The 23323-nt window shown below is 48.0% G+C and overlaps 1 protein-coding gene across 5 annotated transcripts in view; it reads right to left on the bottom strand.

Annotated features, from left to right (window-relative positions):
* Window positions 1–23323, bottom strand: part of MYH14 (myosin heavy chain 14) — a 90379-nt gene that overhangs the window by 39958 nt on the left and 27098 nt on the right. For 4 of the 5 annotated variants that reach the window (XM_082367586.1, XM_082367589.1, XM_082367587.1 and 1 more), the window contains 12 exons: window positions 21032–21127; window positions 18630–18748; window positions 17222–17374; window positions 16904–17077; window positions 16420–16593; window positions 14245–14359; window positions 10653–10840; window positions 7594–7715; window positions 5215–5284; window positions 4917–5077; window positions 3722–3830; window positions 819–950 (listed from right to left, as the gene is read on the bottom strand). In XM_082367586.1, the coding sequence (XP_082223712.1) occupies window positions 819–950; window positions 3722–3830; window positions 4917–5077; window positions 5215–5284; window positions 7594–7715; window positions 10653–10840; window positions 14245–14359; window positions 16420–16593; window positions 16904–17077; window positions 17222–17374; window positions 18630–18748; window positions 21032–21127 (1613 nt within the window). Of the gene's footprint in view, window positions 1–818; window positions 951–3721; window positions 3831–4916; window positions 5078–5214; window positions 5285–7593; window positions 7716–10652; window positions 10841–12331; window positions 12431–14244; window positions 14360–16419; window positions 16594–16903; window positions 17078–17221; window positions 17375–18629; window positions 18749–21031; window positions 21128–23323 lie in introns of all 5 variants that reach the window. The other variant, XM_082367590.1, reaches the window with a different exon arrangement.

Genomic DNA, 23323 nt, shown 5'->3' with positions numbered 1-23323 from the left:
GGGGTGGGAGGTCAGCGTCCGTTAGGTGGTGCTCCCAGGATGGCCCTCACTGGAGCACCAGGTCCCTCCTGCCCCCTGAGTTACTTTGCCCTTTGAGGCCTGGGGGGCAGGAGGGAGGGATGGAAGACAGTCCCCCATCCTGCTCCTCAGGGTGACCCCTAGTCACCAAGTCAGACCCCTGGATGCCTCCCTCTCCCTCACCTCCCTACAGCCCATCAGTCCCCAGCTCCATCCCTCCTGGCCCCTCCTCTCTCCCCATAACCCTAACAGGCTTGAGCCTCATCCTCTCCCAGTGGACTCTCTTCCCGGTCTCCCAGCCTCCAGTCTCCCCATCTCCAGTCCCTCCTCCAAATAGCCCCAGGGAGGACTTTCTATCAGCTCACACTGCATTTAATACTCCTACGCCTAGAAATTTAACCAAAAGAAATAATTCTGAAAAAAACAAACAGAAAAATGCTCAAGAAGGGGTTTGCTTCAGCGTTAAGATTCCAGAAATACTGGCAACAGTGAAAAGTCTACCGCCTGTGTACGATAACCCTGCCCCTGCCCTGCCCCGATGCTGGACCAGCCTCCTGAGCATCTTGGCTCTGCAGCAACCAGCCCCACCCCCACTCAATACCCTGGCTACATCCCCAGGGCCCCGCTCCCAGCATCTCGCCGCTCAACCACACCAGTTTCCGCCCCCATTCAGCCCCAGGAAACCTCGGTTCTCCGCCCGCCCGCAACCTACCCCTGCCCCGACCCAGCTCAGCTGGAAGCCCCGCCCACTACCGGCTCCTCCCATCGCCAAGCCCTCACCCGGGGACCACGCCCCTTACCTGCGCCACCCGGCCCTGGAGCTCGCCCACCTCGCGGGCACTCTGCTGCTGCAGCTCCTGCACTTTCTGTAGTTCCTGCACCCGTGCCTGCAGCACCTCATCCTGCCGCGTTACCTGCAGCAGTGGCTTCACCTAGGGGGACAGGAGGGATGGTGGGTGGCTGGCTCCCACCGTGGGAGGCCGCTGGGCTCAGGAGCTAAGAACTCACGCTCTGAGCAGGGCCGCATTCCTGGGTTCGCATGCCAGCTCCTCCACTACTGGCCTTGTGACCTCATCAGTCGGAATGAGTGAATGACTTCACATTTGCCAACAGCCTAGAACAGTCCGGGGTACATTACAAGCAGCGCTAAATGTGTCCCTTTTTTGCTACAGGGTCCCTTTGCCTACAGGAGACACTGTGCCTCAAAGTTCTTAGTCCAAGGTCCATAGTGAGAGATGCACTTTACACTGTGTGATTCCAGGCTGGAGTGACAGGCCAGCCCCCCCCCCCCCACATATGAATAACCGAAATGAAAAGTTTCACCAAACCACACTCCCCTTTGCTAAGCGGGATATACTCTGCTCATGTCTGTTCTATTGCTTTTTCTTTGGTTCTCCTCAACTCCGATTCTTCTCAACTTCTCTACTGTATTTGATTCTTTTTCTATTTTATTATCTTCCTTTCTGAGCTAATTCATAGCATTTATCACAGCTATAACTTTCTGTTTATTTGTGGGATTCATTCACTGATACCTGTGTGGACAAAGAATGTTGCCGGAAGTCGCCTGACATATCAGTAAACAGAGGATGTTGAGGCCATCAAGCCGTGAGCCACTGCAGCTGCCCCCAACGGTGCACCCTGAGGGGATTCAGGATGGAGGAAAACAGGATACTGGCCCTAGGTCATTAAGGTGCATATCAAAGGAATAATTTCATTCAGCCCAGACTCTTGCATCTTCCCATTCAGAGAAAAGCGCTAAATTCATTAACTCAAGATGGCTGGTTTTTCTTTAATTAGCAGTAATCTTGATGTTTGACTACCTGGTTTTGTTTTTCGTTTGTTTCAAAACTCCTATGTATCCCCGCTCCTCCCTTACTCCTTTGGAACAGTCCCTCAGAGCTATTTGAGGGCCGTATCCCGGGCTAAAGTCCTCAGTAAAGCCCCAAACAAAACATAATTCTCAACTTGTAGGTTGTGTATTTTTTTTCAGTCGACACCTGGCAAACCACACCTCCTGTCCCCAGACCTAGGATAGGCAAACATTTTCCTAAAGGGCCAGCTAAGAAATATTTGAGGCTTTGCAGGCTATCCTGTCTCTGTTTTAACTACTCCACTCAGCTGCTGTAACTCAAAAACAGCCACAGACAATACAGTAACCAAACCAATGGGCATTTACAAAAACAGGTGTCTGGCCCATGGGCCATAGCTTACCAACCCCTGCCCTAAACTGTGGGCTCCACGGGGCAGGGCACTGTATTTTTTTTTTTTAATTGAAGTATAGTTGATTTACAATGTTGTGTTAGTTTAAGGTGCACAGCATAGTGATTCAGTTATATATAACTATATATATTCTTATATATTCTAATATATATATATATATATTCTTTTTTAGATTCTTTTCCATTACAGGTTATTACAAGACATTGGGTATAGTTCCCTGTGCTATACAGTAGGTCCTTGTTGGTGGGGCATTGTCTGTTTTTATTTACCATTTTATTATTGTACCCTCAAAATTTACTGGCACATAGTAGGTGCTCAGTTAACATGGACTGAGGGCATGTAGGCTGACAGTTCAGACGTCATATTCAGAATTACACTGAATAGCTGTGTTTTTGCCTCCAAATCTCCATCCTCCTTCCTGCTCTCCAATTTCCCATTGGGAGAACACCCTGCCTCGAAGCTCACACACTTGGCTCTGCCCCTCTGCATTGGGCAGGCGTGTGATGCCAGCCTGGCTCATCTGATGTGTACTGACTGGTTCTGGGATGGTCATATGACTCCAGCCAGGCCAGTGAGAGTGAAACCTGGGATTCTGGCTGGAGCTCTGCGATAAGAAAAGACCACACTGGCCTAGCTGGTGGCCGCCATGTGGGAAAAGTCTGCAGGGATCATCATGGAGGAAAGTCACATGGGAGGCACAGAATGTCAGATAACTAACATTGTTTGGGCCCTTGTGCAATAAAGGGTTAACTCAGCAGGTCTGGGTTGTTCAAACACTGCACATTTCAAGGAAAGGACTGGCCCTTGGCTGGTTCCTGGGAGATCATCTCTAAACCTTTGGATTATCCTGCCTGATAAGAGTCCTTTGTTTACCTTGACCTCTGGAGGGGCTGGAGTAACTAAGGTCAACCATGTGGACAGTCAAGGGGGTCAATCACATGCCTATGAAAACCCTAGACACTAAGGCTTGGGTAAGCTTCTTGGTTGGCAATATTCCATATGTGCTGTCACACAGCATTTCTACAAGAATTAAGCCCTATCTGTACAATTCTACTGGGAGTGGACAATTGGAAGCTCGTGTCTGGTCTCTCCTGGACTCTGCCCTGTGCGCCTTTTACCTTTTCTGATTTTAATGTCCATCCTTTCACTGTAATAAACCATAACCATGAGCATAACAGCTTTTCTAAGTTCTGTGAGTCCTTCCAGTGAATCATTGAATCCTAGGGGGTCTTAGGGACCTCAACTCAACCCTAAATCCAGCTGCACCTAAAGCTGTCCCATATCTTTTATCCACGTTGGTTTGAGTCAGATTTTTTGTCACTTGTTACCTCAAGAATCCTGATGAACAAAAGGTGGGTTGATTAGTCCCATTTTACAGATGCACAAAACTGAGGCCCAAACCAAGAAAGTCACTTGCCCAAGCAGACCTGGCCCCAAGGACCTGTCTCCTTGCCACTTGGGCCACCTCTCCAGGTGCCCTCACCTTGATGAAGAGCCGCCACCACTGCCAGTGTCTCAGCTTGAGGTAAGCTGCACAGTTCCGCTGCATCACCCTCAGAGCACTCTGCTGCTGCTGGCGCTTCTGGAAGGCCCTGGGTGGGGAGATGGGTGGGTGGGACAATGGAGACTCAGCCCCTCCAGGCCCTGTCAACCATTATTAAATGCCTACTGTGTGCAAGCACTGCTCTATTATCAGTAAATCTTGTTGGGTTCCATCTATCAGTCTCTCTGCCTTTGACTCTCTCTGCCCTGTTCCCTCCTCTCTGTTCCCACAGCCTCAGCCCCAGTTCAGCCCCAGCCTCATCTTCCACCCACTGGACCCTCACCCCAGCCTCCTCCCCAGCTTCCCAGCCTCCAGAGAGGGCTTTCTATGTCCACAGCTGGCCCACCCCTCCCCTGCTCCTCAGTGCCCCTGGATATGGCCCCTGACCCTCTGCCTGGTGTTTGGGGAGTCCTTTATTCTCTGATCCTTCCTCTGGGCCAGTTCCAAGGGAGAAGGAGACTCTCCTGAAAACTCCCTGCATTCCTGAAATGTACCAGGCTCTCACATCACTGGGCCTTGGCACAAGCTGTCACTCCTGCCTGGAACACCTTTCCCATCCTCCTTCATCTACCTGGTCTGAAGGGCCTCTCGCTGTACCTGTATGACCCCCATCAAAGCACATCTCGCCCTGGACTGTGACACTTTGTGCCCGTGTATGTCTCCCCCTCCAGACTGGAGTCCCTTGAGGGACTGGCCACTAAGGTGATCACACGGACCTGGCTTGACTGGGACTTTCTCTGTTTTAGCACAGAAGATCATGCATCCTGGGAAACCTCCAGTCCCAGGCAAACCGGGATGGTTGGTCACCCTATGGCTGAGTCTAGCTCTTCTCTGTGTCCCCAGCATTGCTCAGGAGCCTCAGGGACTGGAGAACCAAGAAGCCTGGGCATCTAGTGGCTCCATCCTTTTGTCTCTCAGCCCTTCTACCATCCTGGAGGCCCTGCCATCTGGAGCCAACTGATCAACTCCTCCCTGACCCAGCCTCTGGGGCCATCTGGTCAACCTCTTCCTGACCCAGCCCCCTGGGGCCATCTGGTCAACCTCTCCCTGAACCAGCCCCCTGGGGCCACCTGGTCAACCCCTCCCTGAACCAGCCTTGGCCAACGTGACCCCAAGAGATAGTGTGGAGCCGCACTTGCGAGCCAGGTATCCCCGGGCAGCTGCCTGGAAGGACACAATAATGTCTGTGACCTTCAGGTCCCGCTCTTCTTCTAGCTGGGCCAGAACCCCGGCCCGGAAGAAGATCTTGCTTTGTCCCACGCGGTAGAGGTTGGGGTCCAATTCCAAGGCCTGGATCTGTGGGAGTGGGGGACGGATCATGAGGAGGAGGGGTGATGAAAGCGGAGGCTCCAGTTCAACCTCCTCCACCACCTGAGACTGTGCACACACGTTCACACTCGTGCACACACCCTCAGCCTCCACCCCACACTCACCATCTTCTCACAGGCCTGCTTCCCATCCATAAAGCCCTTGGGGATGGCATTGGGTGTCAGGATCTCGTACCTGAAGTGGGTGGGGAAGGGTGGGGTGGGGGTGAAGAGTAACAGCAAACTGTCACCACGGCCAGGCACTGGGTTCAGAGTGACAAATAGCAATAACAACAATAACAATAGGAACAGTAAGAAAAACAAATATTTAAGTATTACCGAGGGCCACACACCAGGCTGAGAGCATTAATACCACCACCAATGGCAACATCACCAATATGTCCTAGGCGTGTCCGCTCCTAGGACACACCACGTACTGATTACGAGTGTTTAATTACACTAACACCATAGGTCATTGAGACGTAAAAGAAAGGTGTGTCTCGGAAGTGTGAGAATAACAACAAATAGGGGCTGATGTTCTTGAACTCAGGTCCTGAGCTAAGTGCTTTATAGCTGCTTCTTTCACATTTCTCAGTGCAACTCCAAATTTTAAAAGTACGTTTCATAAGCGCACATGTGTCTGTCCTCAGAGCCTTTCCCCTGCTGTGCCCTCTCCCTGGATCCTGACATTTCATTAAAAATAATGCATATTAGATATACAACATATATATACACATATATATACACACACATATATCATATACATAATATTATATATTAATGTGCCATATTTTTTGACTGGTGATTGAGAAACGTGTGTGTGTGTGTGTGTGTGTGTGTGTGTGTGTGTGTGTGTGTGTGTGTGTATCAGAGTTTCTCAGTCACCAGGGATCTTGTTAAAATGCAGATACTAATTCAGTAAGTCTGGGGTGGGGCCTGAAAATGTGCATACCTAACAAGCTGTCAGGTGATACTGATGCTGCTGGTCTGGGGACACTTGGAGTATGAAACTGCAAACCTGCGCTGTCCAGTGCAGCAGCTACTGGCCACATGCAACTACTGAGCCCCTGAAACATGGCTGGGGCAATTGGGCAACTGGATTTTTAACTGCATTTCATTTTAACTAAGTGACATTTAAATTTAAAAACTGAAGCAGGGGGGACTTCCTTTCCCTGGTGGGCCAGTGGTTAATACTCTGAGCTCCCAATGCAGGGGGCCCAGGTTCGATCCCTGGTCAGGGAACTAGATCCTGCATGCTGCAACTAAGATCCCACACGCCACAACTAAAAGATCCCGCATGCCGCAACTAAGACCCAGCACAGCCAAATAAATCAATAAATATTAAAAAAAAAAAAACTGAAGCAGTGTAAAATATTTTTCTGCTCAACACAATTTCTTTCTTTTCTTTTTTTTTGGCCACTCATCGTGGGGATGTTAGTTCCCCAACCAGGGACTGAACACGTGCCCTCGGCAGTAAAAGCAGGGAGTCCTAACCACTGGACCGCCAGGGAATTCCCACAATTTCATTGTTTTGATAGGACTACATTTCACTTTGACCACTGGAAATTCAGTGTCGGAATTGAGACGTGCTACAGGTGTAAGACATACACCGAATTTCGAAGACTCGGTAGGAATAAAAGAATGCACAATGTCTCACTACTAATTTTTATACTGATTACATGTTAAAATGATCTAATATCTTGGGTGTACTGGGTTAAATAAACTCTTGTTATCATTAATTTCACCTGTTTCTTTTTACTTTTAAAAATATGGCTACTAGAAAATTTTTAATTGTATATGGGGCTCACATTCTCTTTCTATTGCATGGTGCTGCTATATACAGCTTGCATGAAGCATAATTTTTGTTATAATATTCACCATATTACTGGCTTCTTATATGTTGATATTTTTTTCTTCTCTCCTATTCGACTGCGTTTTTAAAAAAATAAACTTATTTATTTATTTATTTTTGGCTGCATTGGGTCTTTGTTGCTGCGCGCGGGCTTCTACTCTTTGTTGCAGTGCGCAGGCTTCTCATTGAGGTGGCTTTTGTTGTGGAGCATGAGCTCTAGGTGCACGGGCTTCAGTAGTTGTGGCTCACAGGGTCTAGAGTGCAGGCTCAGTAGTTGTGGTGCACGGGCTTAGTTGCTCTGTGGCATGTGGAAATTTCCCAGACCAGGGCTGGAACCTGTGTCCCCTACTTTGGCAGGTGGATTCTTAACCACTGCACCACCAGGGAAGTCCTCGACTGCATTTTTATAAGAAACGCCGATTGCGATATCCAGATTGCAACACAGTACTCTATGCCCTTTCTCTCGGGGAGCCCACTGAATGGGGCATTGCTCTCCCACATCACAGAGGAGAAAGCTGAGACTCAGTAACCAAAGGAACTTACTTGCCCGGAGGCCCCACCCCTGACCCCTCCCAGAAGTATCAGTCGGGGTACTTTGGATGCAGGCGTGGTGGCTTCCAAACCCGAGCCCTACCCCGCCCCATGCCGCTCACCTCTGCCGGAATTCCTGGAAGAGGATGCGGTTGGGAAAGCCCTGGCGACAGATGCGGATGCCCTCCAGGACGCCGTTACAGCGCAGCTGGTCCAGCACCAGCCGCGGCTCCAGCTTCCCAGCCTGCAAAGAGCAGTCACAGACATGCGAGGTCAGTGGCTGCCACACGGAGGCGCCACTCATTGGATGGCAGCCGTCAGGGGAACTCAGGTGGATGGCAGTTTGGGCAGGTCAAAAATGGTCGGCAATTTCATCTGGTTCAACCTATAATTTACTGAGCACCTACTACGTGCCAGGCAGAAATGCCTGCCCCAGGGAGCTCACTATCCACTGGGAGAGGTCGACAATAGATGAGGTCAGGACATCACTAACAAACGTCAGAAGTAAATGAGTACTAAGTGCTAAGGGGCAAAGAGCAGAGGGGAGGGAGGACGAGGAGTGCTGAATTTGCATAGGATAGTCTGGGAAGGTGACTGACGTGTGAACAAAGCATGTACATCATTATTTTTGGTAGTTAACTTTCATTGCCTTTTCTTTCTTTTACCTGCTTTTTTCCCCCCCCAAAGTAATACACAAATGGTAAAAATCTAAACACTACAAAAAAATTCAAATTATACATTCTGAAAAACAACTCTTGCCTTGCACAGGGTCCCGGAGTGGTCAACACAATACCCAGTTTTTTATGGAGCCTTCTAGATCAGTTGTTCTTAACCCAGACTACACACTGGAGTCCCCTCACATGGTTAAAAAAGAAAAAACAAACAACAAACAAAACCAAAACCAAAGAAAAAAAAAAAAAAAAGCCCTGGCCCTGGGCTAGGGCAGAATATAAATATCTGGTGGGGAGGAGGGTTAAAAAATGAGAACCACCATTCTGTATCTTTTTCAAGGGCTATCTAAGCATATATGTATTTATTCATCCATCAAATGTTTATTGAATATTCACTGTATGCCACACAATGTGTTCTAGGCATTGGGGACTCAGCAGTAAAAAAGGAGATAAAAGCCCCTGCCCTCAGAATGTTTATGTCCCAGCAAAAAGGGAGTTTCTGTTTATTTATTATTATATATGTTCCCTATTCCTTGGTAATAACGCTTCCATTCTGTGGGAGGGAGGGCGCTCTTCCTCCCCCCTATGCTCTCAGTCCGTGAGTGGCTAGGACTGACCTCATCCTGGCTCCGGACATGGTCATGTGACTCAGGCCAGGCCAATCAGGCTGGTTCAAGGGTGGGCACAAGAGCCATCCTAGGCCAGTGAAAGCCAGCCCTGGGACTTCTGCTACATCCATGCTGCCAGAAGCTCTCTCTTTCCTTCAGGGTTGCTGAACTGAAAGAATGAAAGCCTGGAGCCACTGGTGGCTGCCGTGCCACCCTGAGAATGGAGACAGAGCTTCATCAGAGAGGAGGCAACACATAGAAAAGCAGGGCCAAGCAAAGGAAAAAGATTCCTGACGTCACCGTTTGAGCACCTGGATCCAACTGTGCCTGAACCTATCGTGGAATCTTCAGTTATGTGAATCTATACATTCTCACGTTTTTTTTTTTTTTTTGACCGTGCCCTGTGGCTTGTGGTATCTTAGTTCCTCAACCAGGGATGGAACCCGGGCCCTCGGCAATGAAAGCGTGGAATCCTAACCACTGGACCGCCAGGGAATTCCTGATACATTCTCACTTTTGCTTAAGCCATCTTAGTGGCTCTCTCAAAAGAGCCCCAAGGAAATGGCTGAAAATAGCTGGAAATTGGAAATAATATATAGGATGGTCTCACAGTAACATTTTGGTTTTTTCCCTCCCTCCCTCCCTCCCTTCCTTCCTTCTTTCCTTCTATCCTTCCTTTCCTCCTTCCTTCCTCCATTCCACCCTTCAACAAGACATTTGGCAGGCTTGAGTGGGGAGGTGCCTAGCAAGGTCAGGAGACTGATTACATAAAAGGGGACTGAGAAAACTAGTAAATGTGTGCTATATTACAGGATCTGACTGTTGCTAAAAAGAGATGTTGGACTGGAACTTGACATACTGGTGGGAACTCATGGTTTTCAATATATACAGATAGTTACAGAAATAAACATAGATGTAAGTGTGTGTACACATATATGTGTGTACATGTATACACATATGTGTATGCATGCATATACATTAGTGTGTATGTACATAGCTCTATTTATTGAGCGGTCCTGGGAGTGACACCTTGATACCACTGAGCACACCTAGCACCCAGATCTTAGACTGTAAGCACCATTCTCCACTTAAAAGGACAAAGGCTCCTTGGAGAAGTGGCTGAGTCCATGTATGCCATATTTCATCAAATAAAAGCCACTATCGATTGTAAAACACACTGTTATCTTATATACCACCAAGAAAGAAAAACTCTTGTCAATTAAACTCTGACAGGCCTTTGATTGTGAGCCACATCCCAACTTCAGAGATGCTAAGATGTCACAATAAATGTGTCTTAGATTTGATAAAATATGGTATTTACAGCTATGAGAAAGGGGACACACAGATCCACCTACTCAATAACCACAGCTCCTACTTTCTGAGGACAGTATAAGCCCCAGGCACCTAGTTTCACCTTCTACTATGCTGACCCTTCTCTACAGGGCCTATTCTCTGATTTTCCCAACAAGAAAACTTATTGGTGGCCTGGGAGGCCAGGCATGGTCTCCCCACACTTACATGACACTCCCGGCTCCAGGGGTCTTTTTTCCAGCCCTTGTACCTTTCATGCTCCAACCAACCACTGGGCTTTTGCACAAGCTGTTCTCTGCTTAGAATACCACTTATCCTTCCGAGCTCAGACCTCACCTTCTCCAGGGAGCCCTCCCTGACTTCACTGTATTCCCACTACCTGGCACTTAGTAGGTGCTCAGTAAAACTTAAGTCCCATGAATGAATGAATTTTCCTAACAGGGCATTGAGCCTGGAGGGAAAACAACTTGCTCGAGGTCACACAGCCAGTAAGAAGTGAGCCTGGGGCCAGACATGGTTCCAGCCACATCCAGCAACTGGGACCTTACCCACTGCCAGAGCTGCCTTCCCTCCCCGGGCTGGGTCACTCACCCTCTTCTCGTGGTTGGGGATGATACAGCGGACGAAGCTGGGGTTGGTGTTGCTGAGTGTGGCCATGAGGCGGCTCAGGGACTCCTTGTAGAGCTGTCCCACTGTCCGGAACATGCCCCGGCGTGGGCGGCCACCAGGCGGGCCATCCCCAAGGCTGTTCACCTGCTCCAGCCCCACGATGCCCTCCACTGTGGGAGGAGGAAACAGATGTAGAGAGAGAATAAAGTCAAAGGTCAGTTTTAGGGGGCTGGGTTGGCCAAAGGTCAAGGATCTTATTATTTATAGGACCTGGCATTTTACATATGAAACACCTTTCACAGCCTAGTAAGGTAGGTATTATCAGCCCATTGGACTGACCAGCAAACTGAGGCTCAGAAAGATGGAAGACTGAGCCCAAGGCTACACAGCTTAGGATCTGAAGACCCAGGATCTGAACCCGGGCAGTATGAATCTTCTCGAACCCTGGTCTCTGACCCTTCTTTTCCATTTTCCTTATCAGCAAATGATGATGATGAAGATAGCAAATGCTTCCTTAGCACTTATTCTCTGCCAGGCACTACTCAAAGCACTTGACATACATCGGCTTATTTATAAGCCTATAAAAATCGTTCCCATTTTATAGATGAGGAAACTGAGGCACAGAGAGGGAAAAGGGCGATAACCACAGCTGCATTTTCAGGAACTTGAAACAATGTCACATTAAAAATGTAATGAAAAAAAAAAAAGAAAAAAAAATGTAATGAAGTCTGGTTTTATTATGATATTTGAAATAAGGCAATATTTAAAATAAGGCAAAAAATTAAAAAGACAAAAAGAAATGAAAAAACATACAATAAAATAAGGCAAACTGCCTCCATAGTCACCATTTCCCCAGAAAGGCCTGATTTCATGATAATTTTTTTTCCCTATTGTCATCTGATGCTGTCACTTCAACTAGTGAGAAATACGCACTCCTTTGTCTCAAATTCTATGTACTGAATCATTCCCAGTTTCTCAAGGACCTGCAGCTGGGGCAGAATCTGATGGCCTGCAATCCCCAATCATGAGGGTTATCAGGGTCAACTAGATAACTCGCTCTGAGGGCAGTGCCTGGCACACAGTGGGGGCTCAGATATGGCATTTCTCCTCCCCAGGTTCAAGTCTCTCTCCTACCGCCATGCTCCTAGTTATTATCAAAAGGATAATTATCATTTATTAAGTTCTTATAGCACAGGTAAGAGCAGAGGCTCTGGGTTCAAATCCCAGCTCTGTCCCTTACTGGCTGTGTGACCACAGGCAGGTGACTTAACCTCTCTGTGCTTCCATGTCCTCATCTGTATAACAGGGGTAAGAGTACTAACAGCTGCCTGATTAGGTTGTTCGGAGGATTCCATGTGTTAATAACGGTAAAAGGGCTTTGCACAGTGCACGGCACATAGTATGGGCTCAGTTAATGCCAGCTGATACTATCACAATTGTTTGTACTTTGACATGCGGTTTAGTTAGAAGAAGGCCTTGTGCTGTTACAAAGAGTCTGGAAACTGCTAAGGGAGCCACCAAGGGGTGCGGACGGGAAAGAAGAGGGAAAGATCTCTGTATGGCAAGGAAAGGGGACGGACGTTCAAAACCAGGTTACCGGTCCAAAGGGCCCACCCTCCTGGTCTGGCAAATCTCACCCGTTGATGCACAGCAACACCCACCCCCTGACGGAGAAATGGCAGAGCCGTGCCTCCCTGAAGATCCTGGGGGCGACGGTGGGAAGGAGCCAAGGAAAGAGAACTGCTGCAAGCCCCCGTGTTCTGGGTGGGGGTGAGGACAGATGGGGGGAGGGGCAGGGAGATGGGGTGGGAGATGCAAAGGGAGCAGCATGAGAAGAGGCAAGAAGAAAAAAGAAGAAAGGGTTATTAGTCAACAGCACAGAGCAAAGCAGGAGGAGAAACCTGATCCTGGCCATGAACTTTTTAAAGCCAGGGAGACTGTCCTGTTCAGCTTTATGTTGACTAGTGAGGGCATCAGTGTTGGTTGAAAGGGCGAATGTCCTCTGAGAATTTAACACCCGGGGGGAAAAAACCTCTCTCCCTAGAGGGTGAGTCTGTATCTGTTTTATTAGGTATCCCCTTTTGCCCTGGCCGCCAGGAAGCTCAAGGACTAACTCAAGGCTCCCACCCAGCTTGTTGTGTTTGCCTCTCTGAAGAGAGCTTGTCTCATTCGCCTCTTCCCCTGGGCTGCCAGGATGCTGGGTACCCAACTCTGGGCTGTCAGGATGCCCGAAAGCAAAGCCAACTCTGGGCTCAGGGCAGCTGTAGTAGAGACTGATGCAGAAATGGCCCCAATCCCCCACCCCTCTCTGTGACTTGCAGCTCCTTGAATCTGGGCTGGCCTTGTGACTTGCTTTGTTCAGGAGAATTGTGGAGGAAATAATACTCTGTGGGGTTCCAGTCTAGGACTCAAGAGGCTTTGCCACTTCTACTTTCTCTCTTGGAACACTTTGAGAGCCAAGCATATACAGGGTGGAGCACGTGAAGGATTAGGGGGAACATCATGTGCCCATGAAGATGGCACAAATTTTAAAGAAGTTGATGGGGAAGATTTTCAGTCTGAAGGAGATGATTCTCAGCAGAATCTGGTTCTGTTACTGAACATCAAACAATGCTTTTCAATCCCTCTTGTATAAACTATATGAGATACTAACATCAAATTTCTCTGTCTAAAATCAGCTCACCATATCAAGGTGTGCTATGCCCTTTCGCTCTGTGAGTTTGTTTTGGGAATGACTCATCTTGCTTATTTTGTTCTCTTGTCTAATTGCATGGGCTGGCGCTTCTACTACTATGCTTTTCACTTCAATAAAAGATTAAGGCAAACTGACAGATTCTGGAAACCCAGAATCAGGAAACCAAGATGCTGGTTCTGTCAGTTTTATAAAATCATCTCTCAAACCTCCTCTAAGGATGGAGGGCAAGAATGGACAGGGCTTGCTGGTCTGAAAGTGTCAGTCTGAAAAGACTGATGGCCAAACTCACATGGGCCTTGTTGGAGCAGGAAAACTCCAAAACTATACCTCAGTTTTTGCTTTTTTTCTTCCCTGAATCCCTGAAGGGAACTTAGGGAGAGATCAATGAAAGCAAAGCCCAAAAGTTGACTAACCTGTAAATACTGCCCTTCTGAGTTCTCTTGTTGTTATTAATTCTTTTTCAGTTGAATCTCCTGATTTTTTTTTTTTTTTTAGGGATCATATGCCATCTACAATTAATAACTTAGTTGCTTCCTTTTGAATATTCATATACTTATTTCTTTTTCTGGTCTGATTGCATAAACTATTATCGCCAAAACAGTGTTTCACAGCAGTGTTGACAGTGGGCATCCTTGTCTTGTTTCTGATTAAGGGGGGGTGTTTTATCATTGAGTGTGATGCTGGTTTGAGATATCAATCAATCAATCACTAACTGGAATCACTACTGTAAGGCTGTCTGGCTTACTGGCACCAGTTCTGCCTCTGAGCAGACAACTCAGGTTCAGAACTCAGACTCTGGAACAAAAGTGTTCACACTGTGAGCTGGGAGAAGGGACGCACAGAGCTCCAGGGACAGGGCCTGGGGAAGCGGGTCCTCACCGTCTTTCCAGATCTCTGCCGTTAGCCGGTCTGCGCTCTGGTGAAGCAAGGCTGCGACACTGTCATTCAGAGGGTCCATGTTTTTCATCAGCCACTCACTGGCCTTGTAGTCAACCTGAATGAAATTGGGCAGAGGAGGGCGGTGGGATGGGGGGTTCACCAGCACTGCTGATTTCCCAAGGAGCCTCCCAGAAGCTCTGAGATTCCCAGCTCTGGGGCTCACCACTCAGGAAAGAGCGCTGGTGGACACCTTGTGTCCGTATCCTGAACTGCACCCACCCGCAAGCATGGTCCCTCTCCCTTTCTGTACTTCCCTTAAGAGGACTCTGCCCACCTCCAGGACCTCATCCACCAACACTTCTTTCCTTATTCATTTAGCCACTTTGGTCCTCAAACGTGCAAGCTCGTTTCCACCTCAGGCTTGTGACCCCTGCTGTTCCCGCCACCTGTGATTCCCTCTCCGTGGATTTTCACACGGCCAGCTCCCTTCCACGGAGTCACAGTCTTGACCACCATGATCCCCTGCACGCGTTTCCCCCCCCACCGGACAGTGGCTCCCAGAGGCCAGGGCCTGAGTCTGACTCACAGCCAGCAGAGGACCGGGCACACAGGAAATCTTAGCAAATGTTTGGAAAACAACTGAGTTCTAGAACAGAACACATGGGTCTCCTACCCCCCAGCCTTTGTGTATGCTGTTCCCTCCACCCGTTCTTTTCTGGCTACAGGTTACTCATCATTTATTTTATTATTATTTTTTAAAATATTATTTATTTATTTGGCTGCACCAGGTCTTGGTCGTGGCATGCAGGCTCTAGTTCCCTGAGTGGGGATCGAACCCGGGCCCCCTGCATTGGGAGCATGGAGTCTTACCCACTGGACCACCAGGGAAGTCCCTACTCATCATTTAGACCAGGGATTGGCAAACAATGGCCCACAGGCCAAATCCACTTCCTTTTATAAATAAAGTTTTAGGGACCTCCCTGGTGGTCCAGTGGTTAAGAATCCGCCTTCCAATGCAGGGGGCGCAGGCTCAATCCCTGGTTGGGGAACTAGGATCCCACGTGTCGCGGGCCAAGTAAGCCCGCCCGCCACAACAAAGAGGCCACACAGGGTGTGGCAACTGAGACACAACGCAGCCAAAAATAAATAAATAGGACTCCCCTGGTGGTGCAGTGGTTAAGACTTAGCCTGCCAATGCAGGGGACACGGATTTGAGCCCTGGTCCAGGAAGATCCCACATGCCGCGGAGCAACTAAGCCCGTGTGCCACAACTACTGAGCCTGCGCTCTAGAGCCTGCGAGCCACAGCTACTGAGCCCACACGCCATGACGCCTGTGTGCTTAGAGCCTGTGCTCTGCAACAAGAGAAGCCATTGCAATGAGAAGCCCGCGCACCACAACGAAAAGCAGACCCCGCTTGCCGCAACTAGAGAAAGCTCGTGCTCAGCGACAAAGACCCAATGCAGCCAAAAATAAATAAATAAATTTAAATAAATAAATAAATATTTTTAAAAATAATAAAATAAATAAAGTTTCATTGGAATACGGCCTTCATTTATGTGTGAACTTGTGGATTCTTTCGTGCTCTCATGGCAGATTTGAGTAGTTGTGCCAGAGACTGGCCCACAGAACTGAAACTATTCACAGAAAATGTTTGCTGACCCTTGATTTAGAGTTCCGATCAAGCATCTCCCTCCTCTGTGAGACCTTCCCTGGGATTCCTCCCCTGGACTTTGACACTATCCATAGCTGGCCCCCTTAAAGCACTTATCGGCCTTATATCCCGATGGTCTGTTTTCATCTCCCTCCCAGATAAGGAACTTTGTGAGGACAGAATCATATCTGACGTGGGTCCCCAGCTTTGCTCAGCACAGGGCTGAGCTCACAAAAGGCATATGTTGGCCAAATGAGTGAATAAAATGCACCTAATTCTCCAGTTCACCAGTTCTCTGGTGAACTCCTATCCATCTCTCAAAACACACTGCAAATATCCCCTCCTTGAGGAAGCCTTTGCTGACTTCATCAGACAGAGTCCTCACTCCTCCATGGGCTTTCCTACCCCTGGCCTGGCTGTGACTTGTCCCAGTGGACACCAGGTGGCCCCTGCTTTCCCTCTGCACCCTCCCTTCATCCTCACTCCCACCCACAGCCCCCAAGGCTGGCCCCTGCTCCCTACCTTGCCCGCATAATGCAGGACGCTGAAGTCGGCCTGATCCCGCAGAGTCCTTGGCCGCTGGAATTTGGGGTGACCACCCTGCTCTTGGGCCACCTTCTCCACAAAGGACTTGTCTGTGGCCTTCGGGAACCAGCACTCCTCATCCAGCAGAGCCAGGAGCCCAGGGGGGTTGGCCTGACCATTAACAGAGGAGGGCAGAAGAGTTAAGTCAGATCCCCAAATACTGGACACTTAGGTTGCTGCTAATTTTTAGTTCTTGTGCCACTTGGGACCTACAAGCAAACACGAGAACAACCGTTATAGCGATCGATTAGCCCTTTGATTCGAGCCACGCCCTGTGGCAGGCATGTTCTGGGTTCTAATCATCCAGCAGCCACACAGATCTATGCCGTTTTCCCCATTTAACGGAAGGAGAGGCCTGAGGCCGGGTGGGGTGAGGAGCTGGACCAAGGTCACGCGGAGGGTGGAGCAGCCGCGGGCTCACCGGCCGCTCGATGAGGTCGATGCAGGGCTGCAGGTCGAGGCCGAAGTCGACGAAGGTCCAGGGGATGCCCTCGCGCTGGTACTCCTCCTGCTCCAGGACGAACATGGTGTGGTTGAAGAGCTGCTGCAGCTTCTCGTTGGTGTAGTTGATGCAGAGTTGCTCGAAGGAGTTCAGCTGTGGGGAGGAGAGACACATGAAAGAGGGGTACAGGGACCCGGAGGGGGCGGGAACCTGGGGGGGACAGGGACCCAGAGAGAGGGGGGACAGGGCCAGCGTGATGCAGCCCTCCCAGCCCCCAGCCAGGCACAAAGCGCAGACCTGGAAGATCTCAAAGCCGGCGATGTCCAGGATCCCCAGGAAGGAGGCGCCTTGGCGGGGGCTACGGTCCAGGGCTCGGTTGAGGCGCAGGACCAGCCAGCGGAAGAGGCGCTCGTAGGTGGCCTTGGCCAGGGCCTCCAGCGCAAAGTCAGCCTGCAGGTCAGGGCACACAGTGAGGGCCCAGCCTGCCCATCAGTGCCCTCCGACCCCACCCTGCCGGCAAGGAGACATGGGTGTGGACGGAGCCCCATCATGGTTCATCAAGAGCAGTGACATTAACAACAGTAGATCATTAGTGATGCCCTACTGTGCGTCGGGCACTGTGTGAAGGTGCTTGGGGGCACATTAGTTCATAAATATTCCACCCAACCCTTGAACCAATTTCCACGGCAGGACAGGTAAGAGGGTGGAATCTGGAGACCAACACCTAGATTGGAATCCTAGCTCTGCTACTTAGAGGCTGTGTGACCTCAGGCATGTGAATAAACCTCTCTGTGCCTCAGTGTCTTCATCTGTAAAATGGATCCTATCAACAGTACCTTGACTGAGAGCAGAACCCAGGCCAGTGTGATCCCCAATCTCATATCCCTCACTGTGCCTTCTCTGTCCTAGCACCTCGAGAGCCCAGCCTGGGGTCAGGGAGAGGCCTCTGCCCCAAAACTGGAATTCTGAAAACATCTAGTCTGTGTTCACCTCTCCCCACCCCCACTGCCACCACCCTTCTCTGTGCTGCTATCATCGCTTGCCTGGACTATGGCAGCGGCCTCCTTGTGTCTCATGGCTTCCACTGGGGCCCCCTGGACCCAATTCTCCACACAGTAGACAAGGGAATCTTTATAAAGACAAACTGAACCAAGTTATTCCCTGGCTTAAATCCTCACTGGTCTCCTGCTGCACTCTGCATAAAACTCACCTCCTTATTGTGGCTCCTAAGACCTCGTGTGATCTGTCCCCTTCCAACCTCTCTGACTGCAGCTTCTACCACCCTCTCCCCCACTGTCTAGCCTCACTGATCTCCTTAATGTTCCCAACTCGCCAAGCTTGTTCCAGCCCCAGGGCCTTTACACATGCTATTCCCTTTGTCTTGAACCATCCAAGTCTCAACTCAAATGTCGCCTCTGCCGAGAAGACTTTCCCGAGCACCCCAATCCCCTCCTTTGAAGAAAGCACCTGTTTCTTCTTTTATTTTCTGATTCCCTACTACAGCCTGAGCTCCCTGAAGGCGTGGTCTTTGTTTCCATGACTGCCTTTATTCTAGCGCCTAGACCAGAGTCGGTAACTGAACAGACACTCAGCAAAAGTTTGTTGAGTGAGCGAGAAAACACGGGCATAAGCTGCTTAAAAATCCAGGGCCCTCCGTGCACCCGCCTGCCGCCAGCCTTGCCCGCCTGCCGCCAGCCTTGCCCACCTGTTCCTTGGTCTGTGCTTTCTGCACGTAGTCCCGGCCAACTTTGATGCGGGGGGTGAGCAGGGCGCGGGAGAAATCTGTCACCCCCAGGCCCAGGAGGCGGCAGAGCTTCTGCGCAGCTGAGGGCGAGAGGCACCAAGATGCGGTCAGCACTGGGAGGTGGGGACGGTGCAGACTGGGGGACGGGGAAGAGGGTGTCACCCCCCACTGCTGGTGGAACACCAGCCTTTCCCCGCTAGAGGCGTTACGGGTCCTAAAGGTGTGTGCATTCTCCGGCCCAATAATTCTCCTCCTGGAACCCTAAGTTGGCAAAAATAATTCTGGATGTGGGCAAAGGCTAGACTAGGAGGATGTTCATCACAGCATTGTTTACAATGGAGAAAAAACCAGGAGGCAACCCGAATGTCCAACAGCTAGGGGTTGGTTAGAGAGTCAGGGTGCATCCATTTGAACAAATGTTCTGCAGTCACTAAATACTATTATTATAAATAATAATTATTTATAACATTATTATTACTAATTAATAATATAAGCATTATAAATAATTATTATTTAATACATAAATAATTAGTATTATAAATTATTACACGGTACACTTAAGATGTGTACATTTCATGATTTGTATGTTTCTCTTCAAGTCCGTGAAAGAACTGTAAACAAATATTGGATGCCAGTAAATGATACACAGGCTGAAGGGTCTATGCCAATATCTGCGATTTTGAAATGCGCCAGAAAAGGAGATGGATGAACAGAGGATGGAAAGATATTCGATAAAGCAAGTGTAGTAAAATGTCAGGGGTAGAATCTTGGTGGTGGATCTGGGTGTTCGGTATAAAATTCTTTGAACTTTTCTGTATGTTGGAAAATGTCTCAATAAAATGCTGGGGGAAAACTCTTGGAATAAGAGTTCAGTGAGGTGGCCAAACCTAAAAGAACTCTTTAAAAATTCATTGCTCTTCCCTATTTTTGTAGGAAAAAAAAAAATTGCCAAAATGTGAATAGCTGTTTTAGCAGAACATGGAGGAAGGGCTGTGTGGGCAGGTGTATTTCTTCTTTCGCCTCTGAATTAAAATGATCATTAAGAAGTGTTTTTGAGCCTCTATCACTTGCGTCACAGGAAGATAGTTACTACAAATACTCAGCTCCAGCAAAAGAGAAAAACACTGTAGAGGAGACACATTAAAATGTCAACAGTGGTTATTTCTGAGAGGTGATGAGGATTTAAATCAATCTCTCTCTCTCTCTCCCTCTGATGCAATTGCAATTTCTAATTCTTCTACAGTGATTTTGCATTATATGGGAATATTTAAAAACTGAAAAAACAGCACGGAGTACTATGCTGCCAGTAACAGGGTGACTTAACGGGGTTCTAAGCCCTTGGTGTGTACTTTGCCAGCCGGTGGAGCCTGGGGGCTGCTTCTCCGATTAATGTTTGCAAATGCAGAAAATGAAATACACGGGATTCCAAAGGAGATTAATTATACTGACATACAGTTCTCCTCACAGAACCCAGGTGAAGAAACCCCAGTAGAGTTCTAGTTAATAACCTTGAAAAGTTACCCCCATTGCATTAAGGGGGGGAAAAAAGCAGGTTTCAAAACAGTTTATAAGGTCTGACCCCAATTTTGTAAATCAAATGAATGAGTGAGTATGTATGGCACGCCTGCTGGGTGTGTGAACCTGGCCCCCAGATGTCACAGGGATAGCTCAGATCAGTGACATCGTGAGAGATGCCCCTTCCTTCATATGTTCTGTGTTGTACAGCTTTTGAAAATGGCCCGTAGGGTTTCATAATCAGGACAGAAAGCTCTTCCCATCTCGAGGGGAAGGCGGTGTGAAGCACGATTCCATTTCTGTGATAATTATTTCCACATTGATACAGACGTAGAACAACAAAGCCCAGAGAAAAATGCCCCCAAAAATGTTAGCAGTCATTATGGGTAATTTCCCTGCCTTTATACTCCCCTGTCTTGCCATATTTTCTTTCCCATTCAGATTGTATTATTTTATAATAATAAAGAAGCAGAGCTATTTCCATTTTGATAAAAAAAGGAATATCAACTATACTTCTGCTGAAAGGCAAAAAAAAAAAAAAAAGGTATATATATGCAGAGCACAGAGGCCAGGAGGAGATATGCCCAGTGCTAATGGTGGTTTTCTGGGAGGGGCTGGGATGATGGAGGGTCCTGCTGTCCGCGCCCCCTTCCACCTTGGCACACTGGTGGTGTGCAAATTTTCAGCGGAGCTCACACTTTTTATAATCAAGAAAAGAGTGGACGGTGTTATTTTGGTAAAGATTCAGCAAAGGGCAGGAAATCAGGGTGGTCCTGGGTGGGAGGCGGGTCTGGCTGGGGAGGGAGGATGTTCTGTACGTGGGTGGGTAGCAGGCCATGTGGTGGTACCTGTGTTGTCAGGCATGGAGGCTTGATCGGTGTTCCGTTCTCTCTTCAGGACAATGTTGCCAAACTGGAGAACGGCCGAGACCATCCGCAGCATGGCTAAGGGGCAGCAGAAACACAGATCAGCGAGGCTCAGGGTCCTGACACGTGGTCTGAACTAGCCCCTTAGAAATCTAGCTTAAACAAGGACCTACTGTATAGCACAGGGAACTATACTCAATATCTTGTAATAATCTATAATGGAAAAGAATCAGAAAAAGAATAGATATATGTATATATATGTATAACTGAATCACTTTGCTGTACACCTGAAACTAACACAACACTGTACATTAACTATACTTCAATTAAAAAAATAAAATAATAAAAAAAGAAATCTAGCTCAAAAACCTTATGTCCAATTATACCACCACCTGACACCAAGCAGGTCTTAAATACATGAATGGATAAATGAATTCTGTATTTTATTCTATTTTTTAATTTTTTGGCCACACCGCGTGGCATGAGAGATCTCATAGAGCAATGCATAGAAGATTTAAAAGAACTTAGAGAGATGAATGAGGAAGATCTTTAGCAATATGGAAAGATTTCTAAAATATCGAGTAAAAAATTCGAGGTGCAGAATGGTGTATATGCCAACCACTATCTATGCAAAAAAAAAAAAGGCAGAAAATGTCAAGGTCAGTCAATTTTCCTTATTCTTGGTAATTATGTTCTATAGGGTCACCTGAAACACTGAATTATCGAATGTGAACAAATGCTCCTGTGGGGGAATACAGGTTTGGTTCCTGGGAGCCTCTGGTCACATTTTCATCAACTGATCAATGCATCACCTTGGTTTATGTGTGTTTCCGTTTAAAGACACCTTATCTGATGGGAATGTAAACTGGTGCATCACTATGTAAAACAGTATGGAGGTTCCTCAAAAAACTAAAAATAGAATTGCAGCAATCCCACTCCTGGGCATATACCCAGACAAAACTCTAATTTGAAAAGATACAAGCACCCCTATGTTCACAGCAGCACTATTTACAATAGCCAAGACATGGAAGCAACCTAAATGTCCATTGACAGACGACTGGATAAAGAAGATGTGGTACATATATACAATGGAATACTACTCAGTCATAAAAAAGAATGAAATAATGCCATTTGCAGCAGCATGGATGGACCTAGAGATTATCATACTAAGCGAAGTAGGTCAGAAAGAGAAAGACAAATATCATATGATATCACTTATATGTGGAATCTAAAATACGACACAAATGAGCATATCAATGAAATTGAAACAGACTCACAGACACGGAGAACAGACTTGTGGTTGCCAAGGGGTGGGGGGTAGGGGAGGGAAGGAGTGGGGGTTTGGGATTAGCAGATGCAAACTAGTGTGTATAGGATGGATAAACAACAAGGTCCTACTGTAGAGCACAGGGAACACTCTTCAATATCCTGTGATAAACCATAATGGAAAGGAATATGAAAAAGAATACACACACACACACACACATACACATATATATATATAGAACCGAGTCACTTTGGTACACAGCAGAAATTAACACAACATTGTAAATCAACTACAATAAAATTTTTTTAAAAGACATCTTATCTGATATATAGCATTGATTCACATTGAACTCACAGCCAGCATTCGCTATAACTGGAGTCTGAAGGAAGCTCTTCTCACGCACGTATTTTCTCTGTAAAGCACATCACAGCCTTCCTGCTCTTAGGGACACCGGACAGCATTAAGCACTACATTTAGGGGGACATTTCAGACAGTGAAATCACCAACCAAAAAGCACCCCAAAAGTGAAAAGCGTGGCACTCAACAGACTGTAGAAAGGACAGTGGTTTACAGTGTGGGCTGGAACAAGAAGGCAGAATGTCACCCCGTGAGACTTCAGTTGGGTGCACACTGGGCAACTCAAAACCTTCACTCCTCTATGAATGACCGCAATGACCACAAAAGCACCAGGATTGTTGGTTTGGGGGTTACGAATAAATGTCGTGTGTAGGTGAATTCTCCAACTGGGACACCGTAAAAGAAGATCGATTGTATTAATATTTGCACGTCTACGCAAAGCGTCTAGAAATCTCGCCATGAGTGGGCAATGCTGCCCCCTAGAGGACGTCTCGGGAACGTGCAGGGGTTGGTTAGCATAGGGATGGGGGCCACCCTGGCAACGTTTCTGGATGCCACAGAGACCGGGCAGGTGGGGACCAGAGGAGATGCCCTTCTGTATCACAAAGAGTTGCTCACATTCCGTCTGATCGCGAAACGTCCCAGAGGAC

The sequence above is a fragment of the Balaenoptera borealis genome, assembly GCF_965194805.1.
Source record: "Balaenoptera borealis genome assembly, chromosome: 19".
Taxonomy (NCBI): Eukaryota; Metazoa; Chordata; class Mammalia; order Artiodactyla; family Balaenopteridae; genus Balaenoptera; species Balaenoptera borealis.
This window is presented reverse-complemented; position numbering and strand designations above follow the sequence as displayed.